The sequence below is a fragment of the Periplaneta americana genome, chromosome 1 (assembly GCF_040183065.1).
Source record: "Periplaneta americana isolate PAMFEO1 chromosome 1, P.americana_PAMFEO1_priV1, whole genome shotgun sequence".
Lineage (NCBI taxonomy): Eukaryota > Metazoa > Arthropoda > Insecta > Blattodea > Blattidae > Periplaneta > Periplaneta americana.
In genome coordinates, this window is record NC_091117.1 from 165935944 (window position 1) to 165960890 (window position 24947).

The following is a 24947-nucleotide window of genomic DNA, read 5'->3' on the forward strand; positions in this document are numbered from 1 at the left end:
GTTATTACATGCAACTATAGTTTAATGAAGATTGATATATCATTTAGTTTTAATGTGTATACTTTATATTACTTGCTATATGTTTCAGAAGTTACTGTAATAACATTGTAGAATTATATCCATCTAGACAAACTACACTTTCCAATGGTGAAATAATAATTAAACAATTAATTAGCTTCCGATATTACTTCATACAAACACAGAAACATTCTCTGTAGGCTATGTTTAATAGCTTTCGATTGTTGTTGTCCAAGGCCCCTTATAGACGAAGTCATTTGTTTTTATTTCAGTACAGCGCCTTAGATGGCGTTGTTATTGTAATTTTAAAACTCATTTATCTCATTAAATATCAGTCCTATCAAAATTTTGTATAGAATAAAACTTATCGGAAATTATTTAAAAAAAACGTTTGTTATGTAACATTTTTCACGAAAATTAATAATAAGGGAGATATTTCGATTTATTTAATTCAAGCCCCCTTATAACCCCCCCTTTTAAATAAAGTACAGTAGAATCTCAATTATCCGTGGTAATGAAGGGGGTGGAGTGAACGGTTAATCGAAAAAATCGGATAATCCGAACCATATAAGGTTTTAATAAATTAAGTACATATTACAGTTTCATAATTTCCTCCGTGGTCTTTTGTTTTATCACGCTAGATAGTAGATCAGAAGTTCACTAATTTGAGTCTGGTTTTCAACGACAAAAATCCTTATGACGACTGTCTGTGGAAAGATAGGTCTCATGTTGTAGATGTACGTACTTTATACACTTTATATTTGTTTTTCATAAAGTTGTGCACAGTTGTAATTCCTATTTCGTATTCTGATGCGAGATGAATCACATTTTCTCTTTTCTCAAACCACTCAATTCCTTGCATTTTTTTCGTAGCAGAACATGTTTTCTTTTGACACCCGTGGAAAACATTTTGCATAGAAGTTAAACAGTACGGCCCCTCGATGAGTTGACCATACTGTATAAGGGTAAAGATTTATAAAAGAAAACACTCTGTAGAAAAAAATTCGTATTAATATAATATTATATAGTACTTCATATTTTTTCTGCAGTAAAAAAAAAGAGCGAGAGAGAAAGACAGTCGGATAATCCAGCAATCGGTTAATAGGATGACGGAAAATCGGGGTTCTACTGTATTTTGAATTCCATATAGCCTAAAATCTAAGTTACAACGAACTTAATTTATATTCCAATTTTCATATAAATCGGATCAGCCATTATCGCGTGAAAAGGTAACAAACATCCAGACAGACAGATAGACAGACAGACATACAAACAAAAATTTCAAAAAAGCGATTTTCGGTTTCAGGATGGTTAATTATATATGTTAACACCAATTAATTTTGGAAAATCGGAAATTACCAGAAAAATTTTGGCTACAGATTTATTATTAGTGTAGATAGACTGCCTTATTCTCTAGGGTAGGTGCCTTTCTCAGCGAGGTTAATGTCAAAGGCTTAGGTCTCCATCATTGAAACGCTCGAACCACTTTGATGCCGTCCTACTACTGACCACCTCTTCACCTTTCATCTCCGCTTCTTAATCTCTGATTTTGCACTCATGTACTTTTACAAAGGAAAGGCAGTAGAACTCGAATTGAGATTGTATCGTTGCACATTTCCAATGATGAATTGAAGATAATAGACACTAGAATCGTGCACAACCGGTTACGAAAAATATAAATTACAATTGCTATTGAACGACTGGCGCTGTAGTCAGTATGCAAACCTCATCCGTCTCGCGGAGTGTCTCAGTGTTCGGTTTAATAAATATTAGAGTTATTTCTCACTTTTTATGGATGGACTGCAAAGACAGACCAGCAGACCACATTGTTCGAGGAGTTCCAAGAGCCCTTGCAAGGACGCGATTATCATAGTGTAGGCCTAAGATTTAATTGATAATTCTTCCTCTCTCACTTCAATCAATAAATCAGTCAGTCATCCATCGATCCATCCATCAACTCATTGATTCATTGGTTCACTGATTGGTTCATACATTCATCCATTAGCTGATTCATTAATTGATCCAGGTATTACAGTTATTGGTATTGTCAAGAGCAAAACATGCATTAGAGCTTGAAAGTACTTTTATTTATATCTTCTTAAAATGATTTATTAATGAAATAATAGTCCATCTGTTTAGAAAAATTAAAGGCGTTAACAACTACTGTTTTAGAGATATGCGTTTTGAGTTTAAAGTGTAAACGTTACAATAGAATGTATGTACTTATTTGCTCTTCTACTTAGTCAGTAATTGTAATTTATTCTATTCTTGTATTTCTTTTCACACCAGATTTCATATTATGCATTACACTTATTTTCTTTGTTGTTACCGGTATCCATTTGTTCAACTGTGTATTAGTATAATAAAATGTCCAAATAGTTGTAGGTTTATACTAAGCCAATACATTTTTTAAACAGGCCATGATTGTTTGGCCAAACACCTGCATAGAATTGGAATATATCAGTCCCCTAACTGTCCATTGCGCAACTCAAACCAAGAAATGGATTAGGGAACATCTCAAAATCTGTGCTTCAGTGGCTGGTCATGATAATATCTTTGAAAAATATTGGAGTGCAAGAGGTCAAATGACTTCATTGTCAAATGCCTGGCATTAGAAAACAACAACAACAACAACATTTTTTAAACTACACATGGTAAATTTCCTTCAATTGTTACTCCGTTTGTGTACTCAGAAAATGTCACTGTTCTGTCTAGCCTGCAAAACCTAAGGGACAACCGGTTTAAGGTCGAACATTCGGTTGAATGCTCGGCCTTGAGGGATGCTCTCTGATCAGTCGAATGAAAACCGGTTGTAAGCCTTAGTCTGCAGCTCTCTAATAGGCACTGTCTACCATGAAAATAGTCTGTACAGATAAATGCGTTTCGGAATGTGTTTGAAAGCAATACCAGGAACAGATAAGAACAATTCTCCATTGTCCACGATAAAAGATAAAATATCAGTAATCTTAAGGCTGAAGAGTAGGAGTTCGGAGGATATTAAGTGATTACAAGTTACATTCGTTATTAATTTAAAATTAGAAGCTCTTCTGTATGAAAATAATTTCGTATATATGGAACTTACTCGAAAACACAATGCGCAGCCGTGAGGATGTACTGCTCTGCGATTATGGTACCTCCACATAACGATTTTCCACCTTCAACTTCAACATAAACGATAACCTGAAACAGATCAGATTTGGACATTCAAGTTTTAGATTAGAGATAAGTTTCTATACAGTATGGAAGTGAAATAGCCTTGCAGATTTCCAGAGCGAATAGCTCATGTTTTACGTAACAATATATATATATATATATATATATATATATATATATATATATATATATATATATATATATCATAATGGTGAAAAGTTCATGTTTTTTTTTTTCGAATAAAAAATGTTTTTACCCAAATGTTTAACAACCTCTTATTCGGTAACTACTGCGAGTAGGGTCGTGATTTTTGTCATATCGATAGGAAATCTAATAAAGAATAATTTATCCCTCCGGCGTATTTCAATAGCGTGCACGGTTTTCGTGTAAATTTAATTTTAAAAACCGTTAAATTCAAACCACTGCACGAAGCGAACGCGTGGCAACGTCTTGGCAGCTTACGTAAGGAGACTCACCAAGTTCGTTGACCTCTTGCATCTGTATATGAGTAGTGTGTTTTAGCGGCGATGTTGCCGGACTGCTGAAACTTCAAACTTAATTTCCTAATTAACCATTCATTTAATCACAAAACGTAATATAGGTTTTCTATTCATTTACGTGTACACTACCGTCTCTTTCAATCTGCAAGGTTATTTCACTTCCACTCTGTATACTTCACCAAACTTGTATTTTTTTAAATCGTTCAACAATGCTGTATAAAATGCGAAGTTACCTAGCGTCGGTAAAGTTGGTGGTAGCGATAAGGCAACTTATTGTGACGAGGTAAAGGCTGGTTCACAATAAACCGAGAATGGAAACGATAACGAGAACGGGAACGGAAATAATGTTAAAATAAGTGCATTTAAATACGAGCAGTCACAATAGTTAGTTGTGAATGCTCACATTTAAATACATTTATTTTAACAATATTTCCGTTCTCGTTTTCAATGTCGTTTCCGTTCCCGGTTTATTGTGAACCAGCCTTAAGTCAAAGAATTCGCCATGGATGATGAGACAAGATTCACCGTACAGTCGCGAATACATAGAAAAAGAAAGTAGCATAAGCAGTTCACGCAGCATTTGCTCTACAACTCTTTACGCCACACTAGTGGCCCTGTTTGTACATTCTAGCCCAGTTCAGTGCCTGTAATAATACTCATCGCCTTGCAAAAGTCTTCATAGCTTTTGTAGCAATATATCGAACCCTATTAAGTAAGTATTTTTCCGTTAACATAAATGTAATACTTACCTATTGTTGTTTGGTCATCTGTCCGAAGACAGGTCTGAACCTCACAAGTGATATCAAGAAGGCACCACTTATGAGGCAACTAGGTCAGGAGATAATGGGGTAGTGTGGCCAGTTCCTTTCACCCTCCATTGCTCACATCGCCAACTAGCTACATATTACACTAGCCAGACTTCAGATGCATACAAACAATTGTTTTTCCTCTGACGCATATCGTCAAGTGAGATGTGCTGTCTGATAATAGATGTACATATCAGCCAGAACTTCAGTCACAGAATAATGATACCTATGATAAGTCTAATTCTCAAATTACAAACAATAAGATATTAGGAGAAGCAAAAAATAACACTGTAATGGTAACAGATACATTCTCATGCCTCTTTCTAAGCACAGTGATGATTATTGATATTACCACGGTCTATGAATACAAGAGTGCGATTAAATTCTAGATTTTCTACGAAATTCTTCAGGTTAAAGGTTGGTTCACAATAAACCGGGGACGGAAACGACAACGTGAACGAGAACGGAAATAATGTTAAAGTAAATGCATTTAAATGTGGGCATTCACAATAGTTAATTGCGAATGCTCACATTTAAGTACATTTATTTTAACAATATTTCCGTTCTCGTTCTCATTGTCGTTTCAGTTCCCGGTTTATTGTGAACCAGGACGCTAGACGGTAAAATAATGTCGCCGAGGTTAACTGCGGATAAGTGAAACCGCAGATAAATTCCTCGGATAAAGGGAGATTACTGTACCTGCTATCTATTTTCCTGATTAGAGTAACAGAAATCGCTGCAGTCTAGCAGGTCTCCAGACAGTGAATATTGTGCTTTTCCTTAATGCGTAACGTTCCAAAGAACAAACCATGATGTCATCATGAGATTTGTATGTTCATTCATTCATAGTGTTCTGCCCAAGGCAGGTCTTTCACTGCAAACCCAGCATTCTCCAGTCTTTCCTATTTTCTGCCTTCCTCTTTGTCTCCGCATATGATCCATATATTTTAATGTCGGCTATCATTTAATATCTTCTTCTCCCACTAACTATTCTCCCGTTCACCATTCCTTCCAGTGCACAGTGGGACGGATTGCGATTCTAGCCGGAACAAAATCTAATATTGATAAATTTCTTTCGAATCGTTGAAAATAGCAAGATGAAGGTAAATTATTATGACATTTGATGAAATATATGTATGAGAATTATTATTTTAGTATAGAACCCCTATTTGTTAAAAAAAAATCATAAAATAATAGAAATTGCATACAACTAATGCGAATAAAAAATTAAAGTAACAAATTATTTCACACACTACTATGAAGAGAAAAGTAATATATGTAATAAATTTTATGACTCATGTTTAGAAATCTGAAGCGTCTGTTGTATCTCCAGAAGTGTCGGACCCGCTAGCGCTACTGTCGTCCTCATCTTGGGGTTGCAGTTGAGCAGTGCTGTTGTTGGCACTCGCAGCTGGTACTTGTAGCAGTTTAATTACCTCAACTGACATTTTTTATTTTCTTGGTCTTGGATGTCGATTGATCTGGGATATGATGGGATCAGAAGTTACTAACAACATGTGCAGGACATCTTCTAAGTTTCTCTCACGAGAACACTTCCTAGCGTGATCTAACCTGTACTTTCGTAAATCTTTGTGTCTTCCCTCTTGAGCATCTTCAGATAACATCCCAACAGGAAGTATCGCAGTTTCTGCTTTTTCGTCCATTTATCAGTATTTTATGCACGCTGGATGGCATGTAGTACCATTGATATAATTGTACATATAATTGGGTTGTATCATTAATGTACTTCTCAAAAGCTTCAGTATATATTGATTATCCACATGAAATGGTGCATAAAATTACAGCATATCTGTGAACGAGGTCTTACTAATGCCCGTAATATTGGCTGTAATTTGTTGGTTTTCAAAAAACCGAAGTGCAGAATCGCCATCATTTGATGTCCCAGGCCCACCAGATTTCGGCTTGTCAATAAGAAGCCCTAATTGAGAGCGAAATCTAGAAATAATGTCCTCTTTTCTGGCTGCAAAAATATCTTTGTTGTTGTCTCTGACATGCTAAGAACAATGTTTTTTAAGAAGATAATCCTCTTTACAGTGGCACTGCATCCAACGTCTGTTAAAATTACTTCGAATATTCTTCAAAATATTACGAATGCACTTCTCACTATTAGAATCACATGTTTCAATACATAATTTGTTCAAAACATCTATATAGTTCATCTAAGCCGCCACTTTTATTGGCAAGCATTGGAAATAGATCACGGCGCGAAATCACCGGTAGCGGTTCCGAGTCTGTAAAAAATTAACCACATGCAGAGCGGTCAGTAGGAGCAAAAGAAACTAGGTTAGTCTTAAAGTGCACACTTAAACCTACATTCTGACATAAAAATAAATGTGACTCTGTGTGACTCTCCTATTATAAGTCAACGTTTACTTTGATAAATAGTTTTAAAAAATCGCATTTGCCGCTCTTAAGTTAACATTCCGTTTCTAAAAATTCAAAGTTATTATGAACATAAAATTTATATAATAATTATCTACCAACCTTGTTCTTCATTTTCTATTTCAGAATCACAAAAAGTGTCACTCCCAGATCACAGAAAACAAGCTTGCTTCTTACACTGTTTCAGCGTGGCTGAGCAATAAAACTGGTTACGGAGGGGAATCCTCGTCAACATCATTGTGTGACGTCCATATGTTTAGTGTCAAAGCTTCTTTCTCATAGATAAGTATTCTGTGATTCATTAGCAACAACTTGAGATAGGACACGCATAAAAATGAGAATATGTGAAAATTGATTTTGTTCCGCGATCTGTCCCACTGTGCAGTGCATTCCTTCAGTAGGCAGTTTCTTCTCAACCAGTGACCCAGCCAATTTCTTTTTCTTTTTCTGATCAGTTTCAGCATCATTCTTTCTTCATCCACTCTTTCCGACACAGCTTCGTTTCTTTCTCTGTCTCTCCATTTCAACGTTCCATTTTTCTCGAGTGCATCGTGGCAGTGAACTGCTTTTGCAGCGAAACTACAAACAACTTGTAACTGCTGCGGCTGGCTCCGTCTGTCTTTCCCTCTTTCAAGGTTTTTTTAACACTTTGTGAGCACGAGTTGCCTATCCATGATCATGATCATCATCATTACCATCATCATCATCATGCCCTTCCACGTTCTGAGACTAAACTTGATCAGATCATCTAGCTTTAGGGCGTCCAATGTATTTTCGTCCGCATCGTCTGTACCCCAAAGTTTGACGTGGATATCTATCCGTAGTTATTTTTAAAATATCTGTAGTACTCGGGAAAAGTGGCACAAGTCAAAGATGTTAATTTTACAGGAGAAGGAAAAAAACTGTCTTCACACTGGTTTATGTCGATTTGATTTTCTTCTGTATGAATTATTGTAATGGGAGAAATACTTATGTCTCTTTTCAGAAGCGAGCAGATGTTCCGTAAGTTGTCAATAAATTAATAAAAAATGTTTGTGAAAATTGACTTATGCCACTTTCCCCAAGCATTGCAAATATGATCCCTCCACTTCTTTTGACAGCTGTTAATTTCCATCACTATATCTTCTTCTTCTTCTTCTTCTTCTTCTGACAGCCAAGTCTAATCCCCAGACGAATATCCCCAAGAATTCACCACAGTCAATTTTGGCTATAAGGGATAGAAAATGTTGGTGAAGTGAAAGAGAGACCCTGGAGTACCCTAAAAAGTCATTCTTAACGTTTGCTTTGTCCATCACTTATTGACTTGAGCTATTCAATTATAGCAATGTCCGTATGTAGGGGAAAAGTAGGCTTTTTTTCGCGTCCTTTAAGACGACAAAATTTTTTTTACCGATTATGATACCAGCATAATATTGTATTACACAGGCTTTAACGTAGTTATTTTAACTGTCGTCATGTTATGACGTTAGGTCGTAGTCCCGTGTTCCTGGAAGCAGTCATTTCCTGTCCTTAAATTAAGATATCGTACATAATAGCTGTACGTTCAGTCCAATGTTTACTCAAGGTGTTTCACAATAATATAATATATTGCACAACGAGTAAGCACGTGCAGTAACAAAAATTGTACAATGAACATAAAGCGCGCTGCACACCAGGACGATACTAACCACATCTAAAAGCCGTAAACGATATGCTGTAATTATTATCTTAGACTTACACGATAGGTATCGCTTGTGCTCGTTAAAACTGTGTTGAAGTGACTAAACCAGAGATGCAGAACTTGGAGAGAGAGGGGTGGAAGCATGGGAACCTCGAGAAACTCTCCTGAACATTGGGAATAGGAATCCGCCATCTCCGGGATTCGTACAAGGTCCGCAGTCATCCTAAGTCTATATTTTGCAAAGACGGCTCTTTGCCATGTTACCAATGACTTTTCTATTTGTGGTTTATTTTCTTGAACTGTACCCTAGCCATTTATTGGGTACACAATTAAATAAAACACAATTGCGAGCAGGATATTTTTTTGTGTTTCCAATACGAATTATCAATTGCACGATTGTATACATGATTAATGTTGCACAAATTTTCATTATATAATTAACCCTAGATTAAAATTATTTTCAACACAATTTTCCTCTTTTAAGGCTTCATGGCCTTAACTCTACCACAATAAATAAATAAATAAATAAATAAATAAATAAATAAATAAATAAATAAATAAATAAATAAATAAATAAATAAGTAAATAAGTATGTAAGTAAGTAAATAAGTATGTAAGTAAGTAAATAAATAACTAAATAAGTAAATGACTAAATAAATAAATAAGTAACTAAATAAATAAGTAACTAAATAAATAAATAACTAAATAAATAAATAAGTAAATAAATAAATAAAATACGCAATTGAAATCTATAGCGAATTTAGAAGACATGAATCATTTTCAATAAGATTATCACATTTCTTACTTTGTAAGTAGGCCTAACTAATAGTGTCAATGAAAACTTTTGTATTGACTTTGTAGGAGAAGCAGTACATTGCTCTTGGAAATTCTCAGTAGGAATGAAAGGTTCTTTGAAAATAAACGGTTATCGATTAACAAGTTATTTAAAAAAATAACGGATCAAAAATAACAGCTTAACTGGCTATTTCCAGTGAATAAAACTTCTTAGACTCGGCAAATTAGTCACGAAAGCAAAATGAGAAGTTACTGCTAATTGACATCAAAGAAAAGTGAACTTAGCCATAATTTCTCTTCGTTTGAAATGTTTCAGTAACCCGAACATTTTTACATCACCTAGTCAAAATTTCTTCCCGTTCGAAACGCTCCAATACCCGCACATTGATATAAGCCAATGAGAGGAAGTCAGCGACTAAGATAAGCTTAGATTATTGGAATTTGAATGAGAATCGAATCTCATTTTGCAATTTGTGGGTAGATGAAGTGATCCATATCCCATTTAGGAATGGTACGAAAGACAATTTATTAGTTTACGAAGATGAGCACGTAGAGTACAAATAAAATAAATTATGTTCGACTGTCACTTGAAATACTACATTTGATTTAAAGCATATTTTACAAAAATAACTGGGCGTTCGATTATTGATGAAAATAACAAGTTATCAAGGTAAATCGGCAAAAAAAAAAATATGTAATTAGCCGATCAAAACTGATCAACTTTATTAATATCAATTAATTATCAAAATAAGAGGTTATTTTCCCCATACCAAACTTTTAACTTAAAGCCTTCTTTAAAATTAGCGAAAATATTTATTTTACATGGATGTAGATTTCTACTCCGATTTCTACAAAGATGGATAAGGTAGCCTACGTTACTTAGCCTACAAGACGTCAGAATTTCTTATCGGTATAATACAGAGAAAACGAGTGCCGTGCAGATGACAAACACGAGGATTTTATCATTATGTCTTGTGACTATAAGTTTCGGAATTCAGTTCTACATCATGTTGTGCATGATTTTATCGTTTCTAATTTACTTTATTGAAAGGTTTATTCAAAACACATACGCAATGAAATAATTCAATATCTTTGAATCTACACCGGTAGCTCTGAAGAAAGCAGTGCAATGGATTGTAAATAACGTAATGCAACGGGTAAGAAGTGTTTTGTCATTCCTAAGCGGCACTGCTTGCAGCTGTAGATGATGAATGTAGCTAGAATCTCATTGTAATAGAAATTACAAACAGTAAACATGACAATCACCATCGTCATCGTCGTTGTCATCATCACCGCAATCATATTAATTAAGTCCAGCACAGTGGAAAGGAGTTGATTCTTACAAAAATATTACCAATTTGTGTAGAAAGATTATGGAAATAATATAAGCAAAGACATTGCCATGTTCTAATACTTCTATACATTGAATGGATCGAAATCTACATGAATGTTAGCATTTTTAATACATCTGGAGACCGGCGAGAAAGATTTAGAATTTCTAATATACAAGAGTTTGTGTTGTCTCTCTCATGTCCTTCATAGGAATACTAAGGCTGAATAATAATAATAATAATAATAATAATAATAATAATAATAATAATAATAATAATAATAACAATAACAATAACAATAATAATAATAATAATATAATACTGTTTCTAATTTCTACTGCAATATATTTCACGTAGTATCAGCTCAAGCTTTCATCTATTTCTTTGTCAGTCTTACTAATAAACCGTGTATAGTTTTTATACTAGACTTATGCAGATTTGAGACAGAAAACTTTACTAATAAACCATGCAGAAGCGATGTACGTATAAACAGCCTGTAACTATACAATGGGAATTGCTTTGCAGTAGTTATATACACGAAACCCCTTGTTTAAGCGTTGTATATAGAGAAAAAATGGCCGCCCCTCTAACAGCTGTTCGTATCGACTGTCATTTTATGATGATGGTTGCCTAGTAACCAAAGAAGAACAAACCAAAGAGCACAGAATAATTGGAATAATATTACTGTAGCTTGCACTCTTTGACCAAAATATAGTATGGTAATCGATTAGAGCTAGTTGTACTATCGATACTTAACACGCTACACTAGAGCGCTCTACCGGATGCAATAGAGAACCTCAGATATTCTATTATCCTTCGTAACGAAGTAATGACGAAACTATGACGTAGCTGTGTAACAGTTGTACTGTTATACGCGACGTATGTAGTGATTATTAGTAAGGAATTTACACACGACGTATAAATGAGCTACTCATTATATAAGTATAAGACAGATAAACGTCTGTATATAGAGTTTTTATTAGTAAGACCGTGTGTAAATAACAAACCACATAATTACCGTCGTAACGTAGCCTATGTGTAAATATCTGGTCTCCTAATCTGAGATCTCGCTCGTGTATGGGTTCAAGTCTCGCTTGACCGTTTACCTGCTTGGGATTTTTACTTTTTAAAATTTTTTCGAAGCTATGGAGGTATTATAAAGGTGCTTATTGGACGCGATATGCAGCATTACCAACCCTGGGCCATAAGTTTCAAACGGTGGAACCAAAATTGTGTACTAGTATGGCAGTGAAATTACCCATATTTGATTTCTTTTTCCGGTGTGTTTATCAGCTGTTTTGTTCATATTATTACAGTTACAAATTGTTTCATGTTGTTGTGAATATTTCAAAACTGTAAAATATGTCCGTTGATATGTCCCCCAATGCTTTAACATGTGAAGGAGTGCCAACATCTTTCTTGATAGCAGAAAGAATGTGAAAATGAAATGTTCAGTCCATGTCACAACCATAACACTTTTAATAGGTGAAATGTACATTGATATAATAATCTCCTAATACTCCTATTACCTCCACATCCATTCTAAACCGTTTACATATGACCGAAACCATTTTAGCAATTGAATATTTGCCGATTGGCGGTATTTCGCGAAGTATTATGGAGCATAGAAGGTGTAGTTTGACGTCATATCCGTCGCACCGATTTCAAGCATGTTTGCTTGGAGTGCTCCCTCCTTTCTTTTTTATCCTCTCAGTATTTTATCCCAGGTAAGCATTTTGTTCACCAGCGATGGAATGAGTTAAGTGCTAACCGAACTGCCTGCGAAGATGATTCACCATCTGTCATACAGCGCATTCCTCTCCAGCAATCCACCGTATATACTGTAATCTTTGGTGGTGCTCTGCCGTATTTCACAGCCTACATGAGTCGTCATGTACTTATCGGCAAGGAAGAATCTGGGAAGGGGGCCTCGGTCCATCTTATGCAGATATATGAGTCGTTTGGACTCCACCACCACTGCCATCTACCTATGTTAGGAGAAACCGCTAGGAACTGACATCATGGCGGACGATTGATTTGGAGTCACGCAAATACAAGTGGCGACCTAATTTTCGAGACGGAGGTTATATCGTAAGGGGAGTTGCAAGAGAGCGTTAATTAAATGACGAACAAAAAGCTGGAAAACCCCGATAAAACTCTCACAATCTTGCAGTTAGGCTTACTTTGGCCCAGTGTGCATCGTATTTATGCGGTGATTGTACAATTTCGATAAGTGGGCCATTCTGCCACAGAGCCAGAATACGTCAGAAGAAGACCTGATAAGCCTCAGGATCGGTTTCATAATGCCATAATACCACAGTATAGTATATACAGTCACTAAGCTTGAGTTGTGAGGGTGCTAGGAACAATAGACTGTACCGATACTATTTCGCATTGTCTGTAACGAGGCGATAATAGCGATCCTAGTGGTTAGCAACTATCTATGGATCATATTTACTACGTATTGAGTTTCGTGACTGTATATACTAGACTGTGATAATGCTATGTCGCTGTTATCAACTCCACAAACACTATATAATCTCACATTTGCTACAGTGTTTTTATAATTAACTTCTTAAAAATGACACACATTTTTGTTCCATATTCAACGTAAATTCGTACTTTGAAGATTGTGTGCTGTTACCTGATAGGGAAACTGGCCTCTATTAGCTGGTTTTCCTCCTACGACTCTGGGTTCCTTTGGTAGGATCTTTCTGGTTGTGGTTTCTGGTTTGGCGGTGCTTGTTGTTGCGGAGTCAACTGTTGGAAAGATAAGAGACCAATTAGTGCTATCTTACACGTATTAAATAGAGTTTCTATCAGACTAGTACATACTTGAAACAATGTTTTTTTTAAACATTAATCTGAGATTGATATTCTGGATTGGAATTTTTTGCCGCAAACTTTTTTTCTGAAGAAAATGGAACGTTAACGTGCGGCTTATAATAAGCACAACTTTGCTAATAATAACAACAGAAAGTTGCTCTCCGGGGAGCATTAAGTTACACAGTAACATTTCACTGATCTTTTGTGTATACATTCATTGACTTTGATCGTTTGGTGCACTTTTCCATGTGGTAACGTTCACATTTTTGATTACACAGTTCACAGACACATGTTTCTCCCGGCTCGTGGTATCTCTTGATTGAACATACTTTGTGATGGATCCCATGTATGGCGGATCGTGTGATGATGTGTCGCTGCTCCTGAACAGGGTTGCCATATGTACGACTTAAGTCAAGTGCTATTATGCAAGGAGCGCACTCAATTGAGTGACTTGGTGGCCGAGATTCCTTGTGCACTGTTGGGCGAGTGGTTAGAGCACTTGGTTCGTAGAACCAAGGACCCGAGTTCGATCCCCGGCGCCAGAGCGATTTTTTTCTCCTCTAATAACCATTGTTACCATAACAGATATATTCTGTAGGCCCAAAAATTAATCTTTACGTAGATTCTTCGCTCAGCAGTGCATAATACTGTGGAATCCTGGCCACCAAGTCACTCAAATGAGTGCTCTCCTTGTATAATGGCAGTTGACTTACTATATGTCAACATAGGCCTATATGTCGAACTTGGAGTCAGGCTACAAAGGGAAAAACACTAGAGGAGAGATATTCGATTCGGTGCTGTGGATTTAACTTCGGCGTAGCTCAGTGGTTAGAGCACTTGGTACGTAGAATTAAGGACCCAGTTTCGATCCCCGGCACCGGAGCGGTTTTTTGTCCTCTAATAACCATTGTTTCATTTTTTAGCTTTTGTAACTTCAAGCAAACAGGTTCATTCTAATAAAGTTATGCTTAATATTCATCTGTTTCTCTTGCCTCCATTTAAGTGACATGGACGGCCAGTCTTGTAAATCATTTAAATGAAGTGAGGGGGATGGCTGGCAGTCTAAAACAACGGTTCCTAACCTGTGGTCTGCAGACTCCTGAGGGTCCGTGAGTGATTCGAAGGGGGTCCAGGGAACCAAGAATTTTTTTCAAACGGTATTTTAACTCAGCTTAACTTTACCACTTTCTATGATTTTTATGAGTTCGCTGGAATATTTTTTTTGTTTTCCTCAGACTTATGAGAGACAGACTTTAACACAAATGAATTCTTGACTTGCAAGTCTTTCACACCTATCCGATATTTTTAGTTTTTTTTATTCTAATCTTTAGGGTCGAAGTTTACCTGTGTCTGCCGTTCAGGATAAGATAGATGCGACGATAAAATAAAATTATGCTTGTGATCTCGCTGAGTTACCAATTGGAACTCGATTAATTTCACATTCTAGCAACAAATGATGGCGAACTCTAATATGATATCTTCGGAAACATAAAAAGAAAACATCATATATTGGCATTAAAATCAAGGGAACATTATCCTTTCTACAAGGGTGGAAAAGAAAACACTTCTATAAAAAAATCTCTTCTTGGTAACAAATAATAGTTTACCCGTCAAAAAAGAAGAGGAGCTGTTATAATATTATTAGAATTATATTTGCATTCGAGCTCCAAAATCGTGTTTCCTACAACTTATCTGTTGCAGTCTCGGTTGCATGCATCACCCACATATCCCGATGTTTCCTGAATTCCAGTACAATTCTTAATGTCATTTTGCATGAACATACTTTTGCTATACCTGGTAAGGTTTAGCTTGTCTCAGTAGCAATAAAACCAAATCCCTTCAAATGAGGGTGGAGATTATAAGAGGGTTGTAAATTTTCAGGTTTCCTTTTAAAACCTTGTTATTGTAAAGGCTACCGGAACTCAGTTTCTTGAAAGACAAGCTCAGTGACGGAACTATACAGTACGCAGAGAGATATTTTGTTACTTTATTTTGCGCTACAGAATGTATCAACTAGTTCCTTCCGCCACTGGCATCGCTTCACTCCCCCCATCGCAATAACAACACAGACGGGGTAAGACATATCTCCTTTCTCACTCTTTTCACAGTGAGACAAGATTCATCACACATACTTTAGATTATACTTTCTGCTCTGGTCTTCTTGGAAAATGGATAAGCCTATAGAAGTAAATCTAATTTTGAGGTTGATTATATTCATATCCTAAAACTGAAATTTAATATCGCTGTCATTTTATTAAGGGTGTTTAGTTTACTACATTATGCAAACATTTAATGAGTGATATATGATTGCACCGTAATCATACAAAGCATTTTGGGGGTCTACCAAAACGAACTATGAGCTTCAAGGGACCCGTGACATTCAAAAGATTGGGAATCACTGGTCTAGAAAATGGTTCTAAACGAATCGGAATTCTTTGAAGGACAGTGATTAGTGAATTTGCAAATCTACAAGCTGGGCCAATCAAACGGAAAGATTTCAAGGCTCAGAAAAAGAATGAAAAGTTACTATTATACCAATTTAATGAGTAGAAATGACAAGTTCATGAATAACCATTAGAAATGCATCAGGAACAAAAAAACATTTCTTAAAAATTACGTCAGCCAAGTGACCTTCATTGAAACGCACACATTCTTCGAGTCTGGCCACGAACTGTTGCATAACCCCACTCAGCATATTGGCAGATATCGCAGCGACCTCTTCTCGTATACGTTGTGTTAGGGCTGGAATTATTCTGGGTGGATTGCCCCCAAACACCTTCTTTTGAGGTGTCCCCACAGGAAGAAATCACATGCTGTAAATCAGGTGACCTAGGCGGCCAAGCGATATCCTCTTTCCGAGAAATGACGCGGCCCGGGAACAAAGCATTCACAGCATCCATCGAAATTCTTGCGGTATGGCGCTTGTTGCTCCGTCCTGTTGAAACAGTGTGTTTTCATTCACTGGAAAATGGGCGAGTTGTGGTGTAAAGAAGTTCTGTATCATTTCAGCATATCGCACTGAATTAAGAGTCACTGCATTTCCGGCCTCATTCTCAAAAAAAGAATGGACCGATTATTCCAGTTTGAAACCGCGCACCGTACCTTTACCTTTTGGGCATGGAGAGGTTTCTCATGAAGTGAAATCAATTAATTTGCAGTTTGCAGTAACGATGAGCATCGTTTAACAAAACATGGTAGAGATAAACAACTTGGTTACTAGGGAATGCGGAGATAGTGACATCGCATAACTAAGAAGCGTTAGCCATGCTAAAAAGTCATAAATTGTAAAGTAAGTAGATAGAGAAGAGACGGTTAGGCTATATTAATTCTCACCCTCTTCATATGAACAGTATATTCTATCAAATCTTTCCATTTGACTGGTCCATCTTGTATTAGGAAAAAAGTAATTGCGAACAATTCATTACATTTATATTTACATATATAGTGTATGTACGTATATATATATATATATATAATCTAATATTGTATTAGATAAGCAGAAATAAGTGCGAAAGTGTGTTAATTTGGATGACACAACTTTCTTATAATTTTACTGTTGTTCTTGAATTTCTTCCCCTATCTCTAGCCATAAAATATCATATCAGTTTATTTCAAGATTATTATTATGATGTGTAAATGTTTGTTTAAACCTTTTGCAAGCATTTACTTTAACACTGAAGTTCTGTTACTTATTTCCTGCTTTTAGAATGGTCATGTACGTAAGCAAACGAACATGCAATGCGGGTTCCTGTGATTCATATCATAAAACGTCAGCCATATATGTTGCAATAAATATTTATCTGTAAGTGGACACACATATTGACATGTATGTGTGTATAGGCCATATATATGGTTACATATCGATGTCTAAGGAGTGATACTTTGTATGTACAAAAATGTTAACTACATTATTACTATTTAGATTAACTACATTATTATTGTTCCCAAAAGTGGATAATTAAATAATACTTTGTGCTCGAGTAAAAGATCATGCAAAGTAGAAGTATATGAAGAGTCCACTGCAAGAATGGTGGATGTCATTTGGAATACATTTTGCAGGAGAAGCGATTGAAAGTTTGAAATGCTTAGCGCCCAAAGCTTAACTGTGATTTTCCGATCATTACTGGACAATGACTATCAGTGTTAATGCCATATAACTCTCTATGTACATTCTATATGTCTTAAGCTATGCATTGACAGTCTTGGTTCATTTTCGACAAGAAAGTGACATCCGTCATTCTTGCAGTGGGCTCTTCATATATAAAAAGTTTGTCTATTTTGAGAACTTTTTAAAACAGTTGTTTGATTCACAGATACGAAGTATCACTTCTTAGTCATTGATATATGAATTAAAGATACAGATACAGACTAAGATGTAGGTTTATTAACAAGTTAGGGAATTATTTTCAATATTTTAAAGTACTAATTAAAAAAAATGTCAAAATAGATTTTAAACCATTGTCAGCCGCCAAAAGCTTTGGTACCTACCTTTTAACGTTCTGTAAGAATGATATGACTGGCATAATACACTAATATTCTTAATATTTTTCGGTAATCACGCACTACATTAAGAATTTGTCTTATTTGTACTGCATAAAGTTATTAATGACTTGAAAAATGCGTTTCTGAGTTTAAGTTTGCTAGTTTGTGACTTAAGAATGCATTCTTACAATTTTTATCTTTATTTACTTTCTGGTATAAACATTAAGGACCGTCCCATAAATAGGACGTATGCATAGTGGTCAGTGATGCAGTAGCTGAATAGAATAACCCCTCTTTTAGTTCAAATAGTATTTATGTATTTATTATGTAGCAAATACATAAACACATATTAGAATCAGTGGTTCAACTGCCCTCCTCACACAAGCCTACGCATTGCACAACACTATTTTGTGTGGTAAGGGTAGAAACATTTAGGGTGGAGTCCAATTTGACACTTGCTGCAGATGGACTTTGCTTTCCCTGTACAATTAGCACACCTTCGCAGAGTTTCATTTTCAACTGGCCAGTGGTGTTAACCATCAAATCTTATGTCTCCTAATGGAATGGGAACAATTTTTCCTTAGTGGGAACTCACCCCATGCCTTTTCAGTACTGTAAAAGCCAGGAGACGGCAAAGGTTGAGGAGCGGTTCTGAAGAGTTTTGAGGCTTCATTTTTCTGTACAGAAACCAAGCATTTACTATGGCAACATCAAGAAAATAAGCAAAGATGGACCACCACTATGCTGTTGACGCTGTTGCTAACATCGGTACTGCCAACGCTGGTGCCGCTGTTTCTGTGCTAGCGCTGGTACTGCTGTTGATGTTAGTGATGGTGCTACTATTGCTGCTGCTAGCGCTGGTGCTCATGGTGGTGATTGTAAAAAAATTCGTAGCTCTAGAGCCCATGAAGGGCCAAGACCGACCAGCCTGCTGCTGGTCTCACGTCCACATGCCGAAACAGAGGTGGACAATCATCCAACCAGAATGGCGGTATCGTGTGGTTAGCACGATGATTCCCCCCTAGCCGTTATAGCCGATTTCCTAAACCGGATTTTCGGTACCTATCGTAGCTCCACAAATGCATGATGATGCTGGGTGGGCACCGGTCCCATACATTGGCCGAAATTTCATGAGAAAATTTCTTCCCCCATGAGGACTCGAACCAGCGTGCATTCCGTAACGCGAGTCCGAGGCAGGATGCCTTAGACCACGATGCCACGGCGCGGTACGTTGGTGGTTATAGTAGTAATAATAGTACTTGTAGTAGTACGATGACCTTCTACCTGGAATTGCCTTCCCTGTCTTGGAAATGTTCATATATTAGCTTCCTTCTTTTCGGACGGCAATAACTTGTGCGAGAAACCTCAGCTCCATTTTTGTCTAATGCACTTTCAAAATCATTTATTGCAGCTTTTATGTTAGAAGACTCTGGCATACTTTCATAAACAATGTCATCTTCATTATCATCATTACATTTTTTTTTTTTTTTTGTAATTCCGCTTTACTAAGTAGCATTTTACCGCCAAGGTTATTCAAATAACCCTCCTGCTCGTCGTCCGATTTATCACTGTATTTATTTGTATCATGGAAATCTTCTGGAGGGGTCACATATATTAGACTCTCATTATTATTATTATTATTATTATTATTATTATTATTATTATTATTGTTTTGATTTTCAATTAACCCCAGAATTTCACTCACGGTTAGACTGGAAATAAAACTATGTAATGGAAACCATATACATATTATAGAATACTACTGGAGTACACACTGCATGGCGTCCTATTTTTAGGACGGCACTTTATTTCACCTTGTACCTAGCAACATATAAGAAAATTTTATTGTTGTTATATATCACATGAAAACTGAAGTATTCAACTCATTATGTGAAAGTAAAAATCAGATTTCTGTATCACCACTACAGAGTAACTAAGAATGAACTTGCACGCGGTGCGTCACAAAATACTGTTATCCTGCCATCTTGTAAAAAATTAGCTGGTATGAACAAATGTTCGCGCGGAACTCAAATACTGCAACACCATAATACAATGTTTATTTAGAAATTTCATGACTTTCCGTTTCAGTGTTATAGAAATTAAAATTTTTACGAGTATAATGCTGCATGTTATTTAAATGAAATATTAAAGCTTCATGTATACTTTTGAGCTAACTAAAGTTTTAAATTTGTTCCCCTCTCGAAGTCACGCCCGTGGTTAACTGAAGTTATTGTAAGTTTCAATAATTTAATGTTGACATTATGAGAATATTATTAAGTCAGTCAGTGTAAATGAAATTAGTATTAGTATGTAATAATTTACCTTCTAAACAATGCCTCCATCTGTACTAAACAAGAAAAAGTTCCATAGAAATCAGTATTTTACGCACGTCCCATTTTTAGGACGCTATGCAGTAATGGGTTAACAAACATACGATTAGAAATACTTTGCCTAGAAATGAGAATTCTTTCTCTGACATTTTTTAAAGCTAGCCTACAATTGTTTTTAGAAGTGTGAGATTATGCAAAATGAGCAATGATACAGGTTATTGAACAGGTACTTTACCCACAACAAAGAAGTGCTCGGAAATAAATATCCTATCCATTTGGTTACCTTTTTGTTCAAGCCTTTATCTACAAACTGTTGATTGTATTAACGACAATCAACTATAAATGCTTTTCAAATTCCAGGCGTTGACACGATAAAAGTATGTACCTAATACAGATTTAATACATTTAAAGAAAATTTACGCTTCGGCTGATTACTTGGTTAGATTTTTTCCGAGGCTATCCCCAACCTAAGACAAATGTAAGGTAATCTATTTAAAATCCTCTGCCTCATCTCACCAAATATCATTTCGTTATCATCAGTCCCAATCGACGCTAAATAACCTCGTAGTTGATACAGCGTCGTTAAATAACCAAATAAAAATAACTTACTAAGGGTAGGCTTGGACCTTCGTAATAAAATATCGAAAGCGGTTACCATGGACAATAATATTTCATTTGATAAATAGTTACTTCATGTTTTAGTTCGATTAATTAAAATATGTCTCAGTGAAACTTTCAGCAGAGTCCGTATAGGTCAGTTTCTATCTGATGCTTTTCCAATTTACTACGGGCTAAAGCAAGGAGATGCACTATCATCTTTACTTTTTAACTTCACTCTAGAATATGCCATTAGGAAAGTTCAGGATAACAGAGAGGGTTTGGAATTGAACGGGTTGCGTCAGCTTCTTGTCTATGCGGATGATGTCAATATGTTAGGAGAAAATCCACAAACGATTAGGGATATCACGGAAATTTTACTTGAAGCAAGTAAAGCGATCGGTTTGGAAGTAAATCCCGAAAAGACAAAGTATATGATTATGTCTCGTGACCAGAATATTGTACGAAATGGAAATATAAAAATTGGAGATTTATCCTTCGAAGAAGTGAAAAATTAAAAATATCTTGAAGCAACAGTAACAAATACTTTAAATGACACTCGGGAGGAAATTAAAAGCAGAATAAATATGTGAAATGCCTGTTATTGTTCGGGTTGAGAAGCTTTTATCATCTAGTCTGCTGTCAAAAAATCTGAAAGTTAGACTTTAAAAACAGTTATATTACCGGTTGTTCTGTATGATTGAGAAACTTGAACTTTCACTTTGAGAGAGGAACAGATATTAAGGGTTTTTGAGAATAAGGTTCTTAGGAAAATATTTGTAGCTAAGAGGGATGAAGATACAGGAGAATGGAGAAAGTTACACAACACAGAACTGCACGCATTGTATTCTTCACCTGACATAATTAGGAACATTAAATCCAGACGTTTGAGATATGCAGGGCATGTAGCACGTATGGGCGAATCCAGAAATAAATATAGAGTGTTAGTTGGGAGACCGGAGGGAAAAAGACCTTTGGGGAGGCCGAGACGTAGATGGGAGGATAATATTAAAATGGATTTGAGGGAGGTGGGATATGATGATAGAGACTGGATTAATCTTACACAGGATAGGGACCAATGGCGGGCTTATGTGAGGGCGGCAATGGACCTGCGGGTTCCTTTAAAAGCCATTTGTGAGTGAGTAAGTAAGTTACTTCATGTTTTGTGATAAAGATATTAGCTGATTCTCATAAGTAATGTCGTTTTTTTAAGTTTGCTGTTTTGTATAATTTTAATGATTATCTTTAGTTTGCCAATGCACTTAACAGGATCTTATGGTTATTATTGCGTATTGTGGACATGTGACAGTCATCAATAATTATTATAAAGAATGTAAGGTGGAGGTAACGAAGCTTGAGATTAAAATCCTCTTAAAGCACTGGTGCAAACGAACGATTATAAAGCTGCTACCGCGGCTTGAAAAGGTGTGAAGTCTAGAATGATGGTGTCGTTTGTGAGCGTGTAACACAACGTTGGTTCTAGCTTTTCAGTAATGGAGAATGAGACATTAAAGGTTTACAACGTCCTGGAAGACGTATGGTATGAAATATTGAGAATACCCACTGAGTTTTGGAAGAAAATCCACAAAAAGTACTCTTAGGTTGTCAGAAGAACTTGGTATTTCAAAAGATACAATACAAAACCAGACACTTAGAAAATCGTAAGTCGTAGATCTGTACCTCATGAATTGATACTTGAACAGGCTCAACGCAGAGTGGACATCTTTTGTCGGATTTAGCTATTCCTATGTATAGTCCGGGTCAGCATACTTAATACCTTAAGGGTGAAACAACCATTTTCCCCCCATTACTATATAAGCTAGTCGATTGTGGTCATTTTCTATTTGCAGGTTGAATTTTCTTTTGCCAACTTCGTTTCGAAATTTCGGTACTGAGAAATATTACAACTTGTAATGATTTTATAACTGTTATGTTGGCAGCAGTGACACAAGTTGTCAGTACTTTAAATTCTGAAAATTCAAGTGTTCTAGATTTCTGAGCCCATTACTGGAAGCTAGCGAAATTTGAATATACTAATAATTAATTAATATCAGTATTAATATTAATATATGATTGTTATTTTATGTGTTGCTTTGTGTTGTGGTTACAATTTCAAGATTAGAGTCAGGTACGCTAAGTGTAAATAAATATTACATATTTCGTGTGATACATGCCCTTGAGTAATCGATAGAAATACCATTTCACATTTTAATTAATTTCTTTCGTGTTTAGACTTTTATTACAGTAACAGAGTAAATATTCTAAAGCATATATTTCTAAGTGGCATTCATTTTCGGAATTAATGCTAATCACTTCACGTGATCAAACAAAATATATATTTTAGGTTAGGTCTCGTGATTCGTAAACTGTTTAATCAAAGCAATGAATTTCATGTTGTCAGACAAAATACATTTTAATATTAGATCATACACTAATCTACTAACTAATAACATAATGTGCGAGAGATCCAGAAGAAAAGTATATTCTTTCACAAATTATTGAACCTTTTAGAAAACACCTCGCAACATAAAGATGAGATGTGGTAAATAAGCAAGACATTGTTATTGTTAATACTATATTATTATTATTATTATTATTATTATTATTATTATTATTATTATAGTACATGGCATTGTGTGATTTTATCACACGATTTAAGCTTTACAAAATGGTGAAGTAGTGAAAGTTGGTCTTCAATAAGAAAGATTATAGCTCTGTAACAGCCGCAGTGATGAAATGTACTTTAGTCCAGTAGTATGATTCACCAACCTCAATAGAGCTCTCACTGGATAGATAAGGCAAGCACTGTTACCCTTAATCGATAAGAGATTCGAAAAAATGGGAGCATTTTCAAACAACTGATGTGTCAGAATTTCCAAAACAGACCTCTGGACACAATCCAAAAGTTAGATGAACATAGGGCGGTGAAGAAGAGGAAAATTGGTTGAAGCTGAAACAGGTCTAGACCTGCAAATCTAGTCTTTCAGGTGAAGCTCCCTGTAAAGCAGATTTGAATAATTTCAAGGGAAAAATTGTTCCGTGGCCGGATATCGATCCCGGGACCTCTGGTTGAACGTACCAGCGCTCTACCACTGAGCCACCCGGGAACTCCACCCGACACCGTCTCAACTTTTACGTTACTGTGTACGTTAACAGAAAACCATAATTCCAAGTCACACAGAGACTGTGTGCACTCGTTGTGGATCTCTGGCGTTTCGTCAGCCCACGCGAGTTGTGTGGATATAAAGGGAAAAGTTGAGACGGTGTCGGGTGGAGTTCCCGGGTAGCTCAGTGGTAGAGCGCTGGTACGTTCAACCAGAGGTCCCGGGATCGATACCCGGCCCAGGAACAATTTTTCCCTTGAAATTATTCAGGTCTAGACCTGGTTCTTAATAATATGATAACTACGGGTAAATAAATAAACAAACATGTAATTAATAGTAATTAATTTATATCCATGAGAAGTGATATAGTGAGATTTGACCATTAATAGGTTGATATTTTCAGCATTTTGATAAGCATTTCTCTTCACGCCTTTCCCCACTATGAATCCCGTTAGATTGGCCTTCAATCAAAATCCCCCCCCCCCTGTCCTTAGATAAGCCGATCCATTCTGATTAAAATTATTGATATGTCAGAGGTAAATGTTAATATAGCCTAGCCTACTGTACTCACCAGTCCCAACAATGAGTGCCGCACATGCCAAGACTGAGAAGAGCAACATCGTGACTGACAGCCGAGCTCCACGATGCTCAAATGCCGACCTTGTCACCTGTTCTGCCAGCTTATCTGGTGTTGCACCTATATCCATCCGTATCTAATCTTTGGAATTCAATGCATACAATGAAATTAATAATTTAGAAACAATTTTTACGCGAAGTTATTTCACAGTTCTCTTTTAATTGAGGAAGAAGGAAAGAATCATGACGTATTTTCGTCACTCCAAAAATGTTATAGTTATAAACAGGTATAATTAAATTACGTACTCTTTATCACTGACATAGGCAGAAACGACTAGGCCTATATTAAAATATAAATGTTTTCAA

General features: G+C 36.0%; 1 protein-coding gene across 1 annotated transcript in view; it reads right to left on the reverse strand.

Annotated features, from left to right (window-relative positions):
• The window catches only part of LOC138708852 (trypsin-like), a 34768-nt gene extending 10056 nt beyond the window's left edge, over positions 1 to 24712 (reverse strand). The window contains exons 1-3 of the mRNA XM_069839106.1: positions 24577 to 24712; positions 13311 to 13426; positions 3101 to 3198 (exon numbers count right to left, since the gene is read on the reverse strand). Coding sequence (XP_069695207.1) covers positions 3101 to 3198; positions 13311 to 13426; positions 24577 to 24712 — 350 coding nt within the window. The remainder of the gene's footprint in view (positions 1 to 3100; positions 3199 to 13310; positions 13427 to 24576) is intronic.
• Positions 24713 to 24947: the final 235 nt, after the last annotated feature.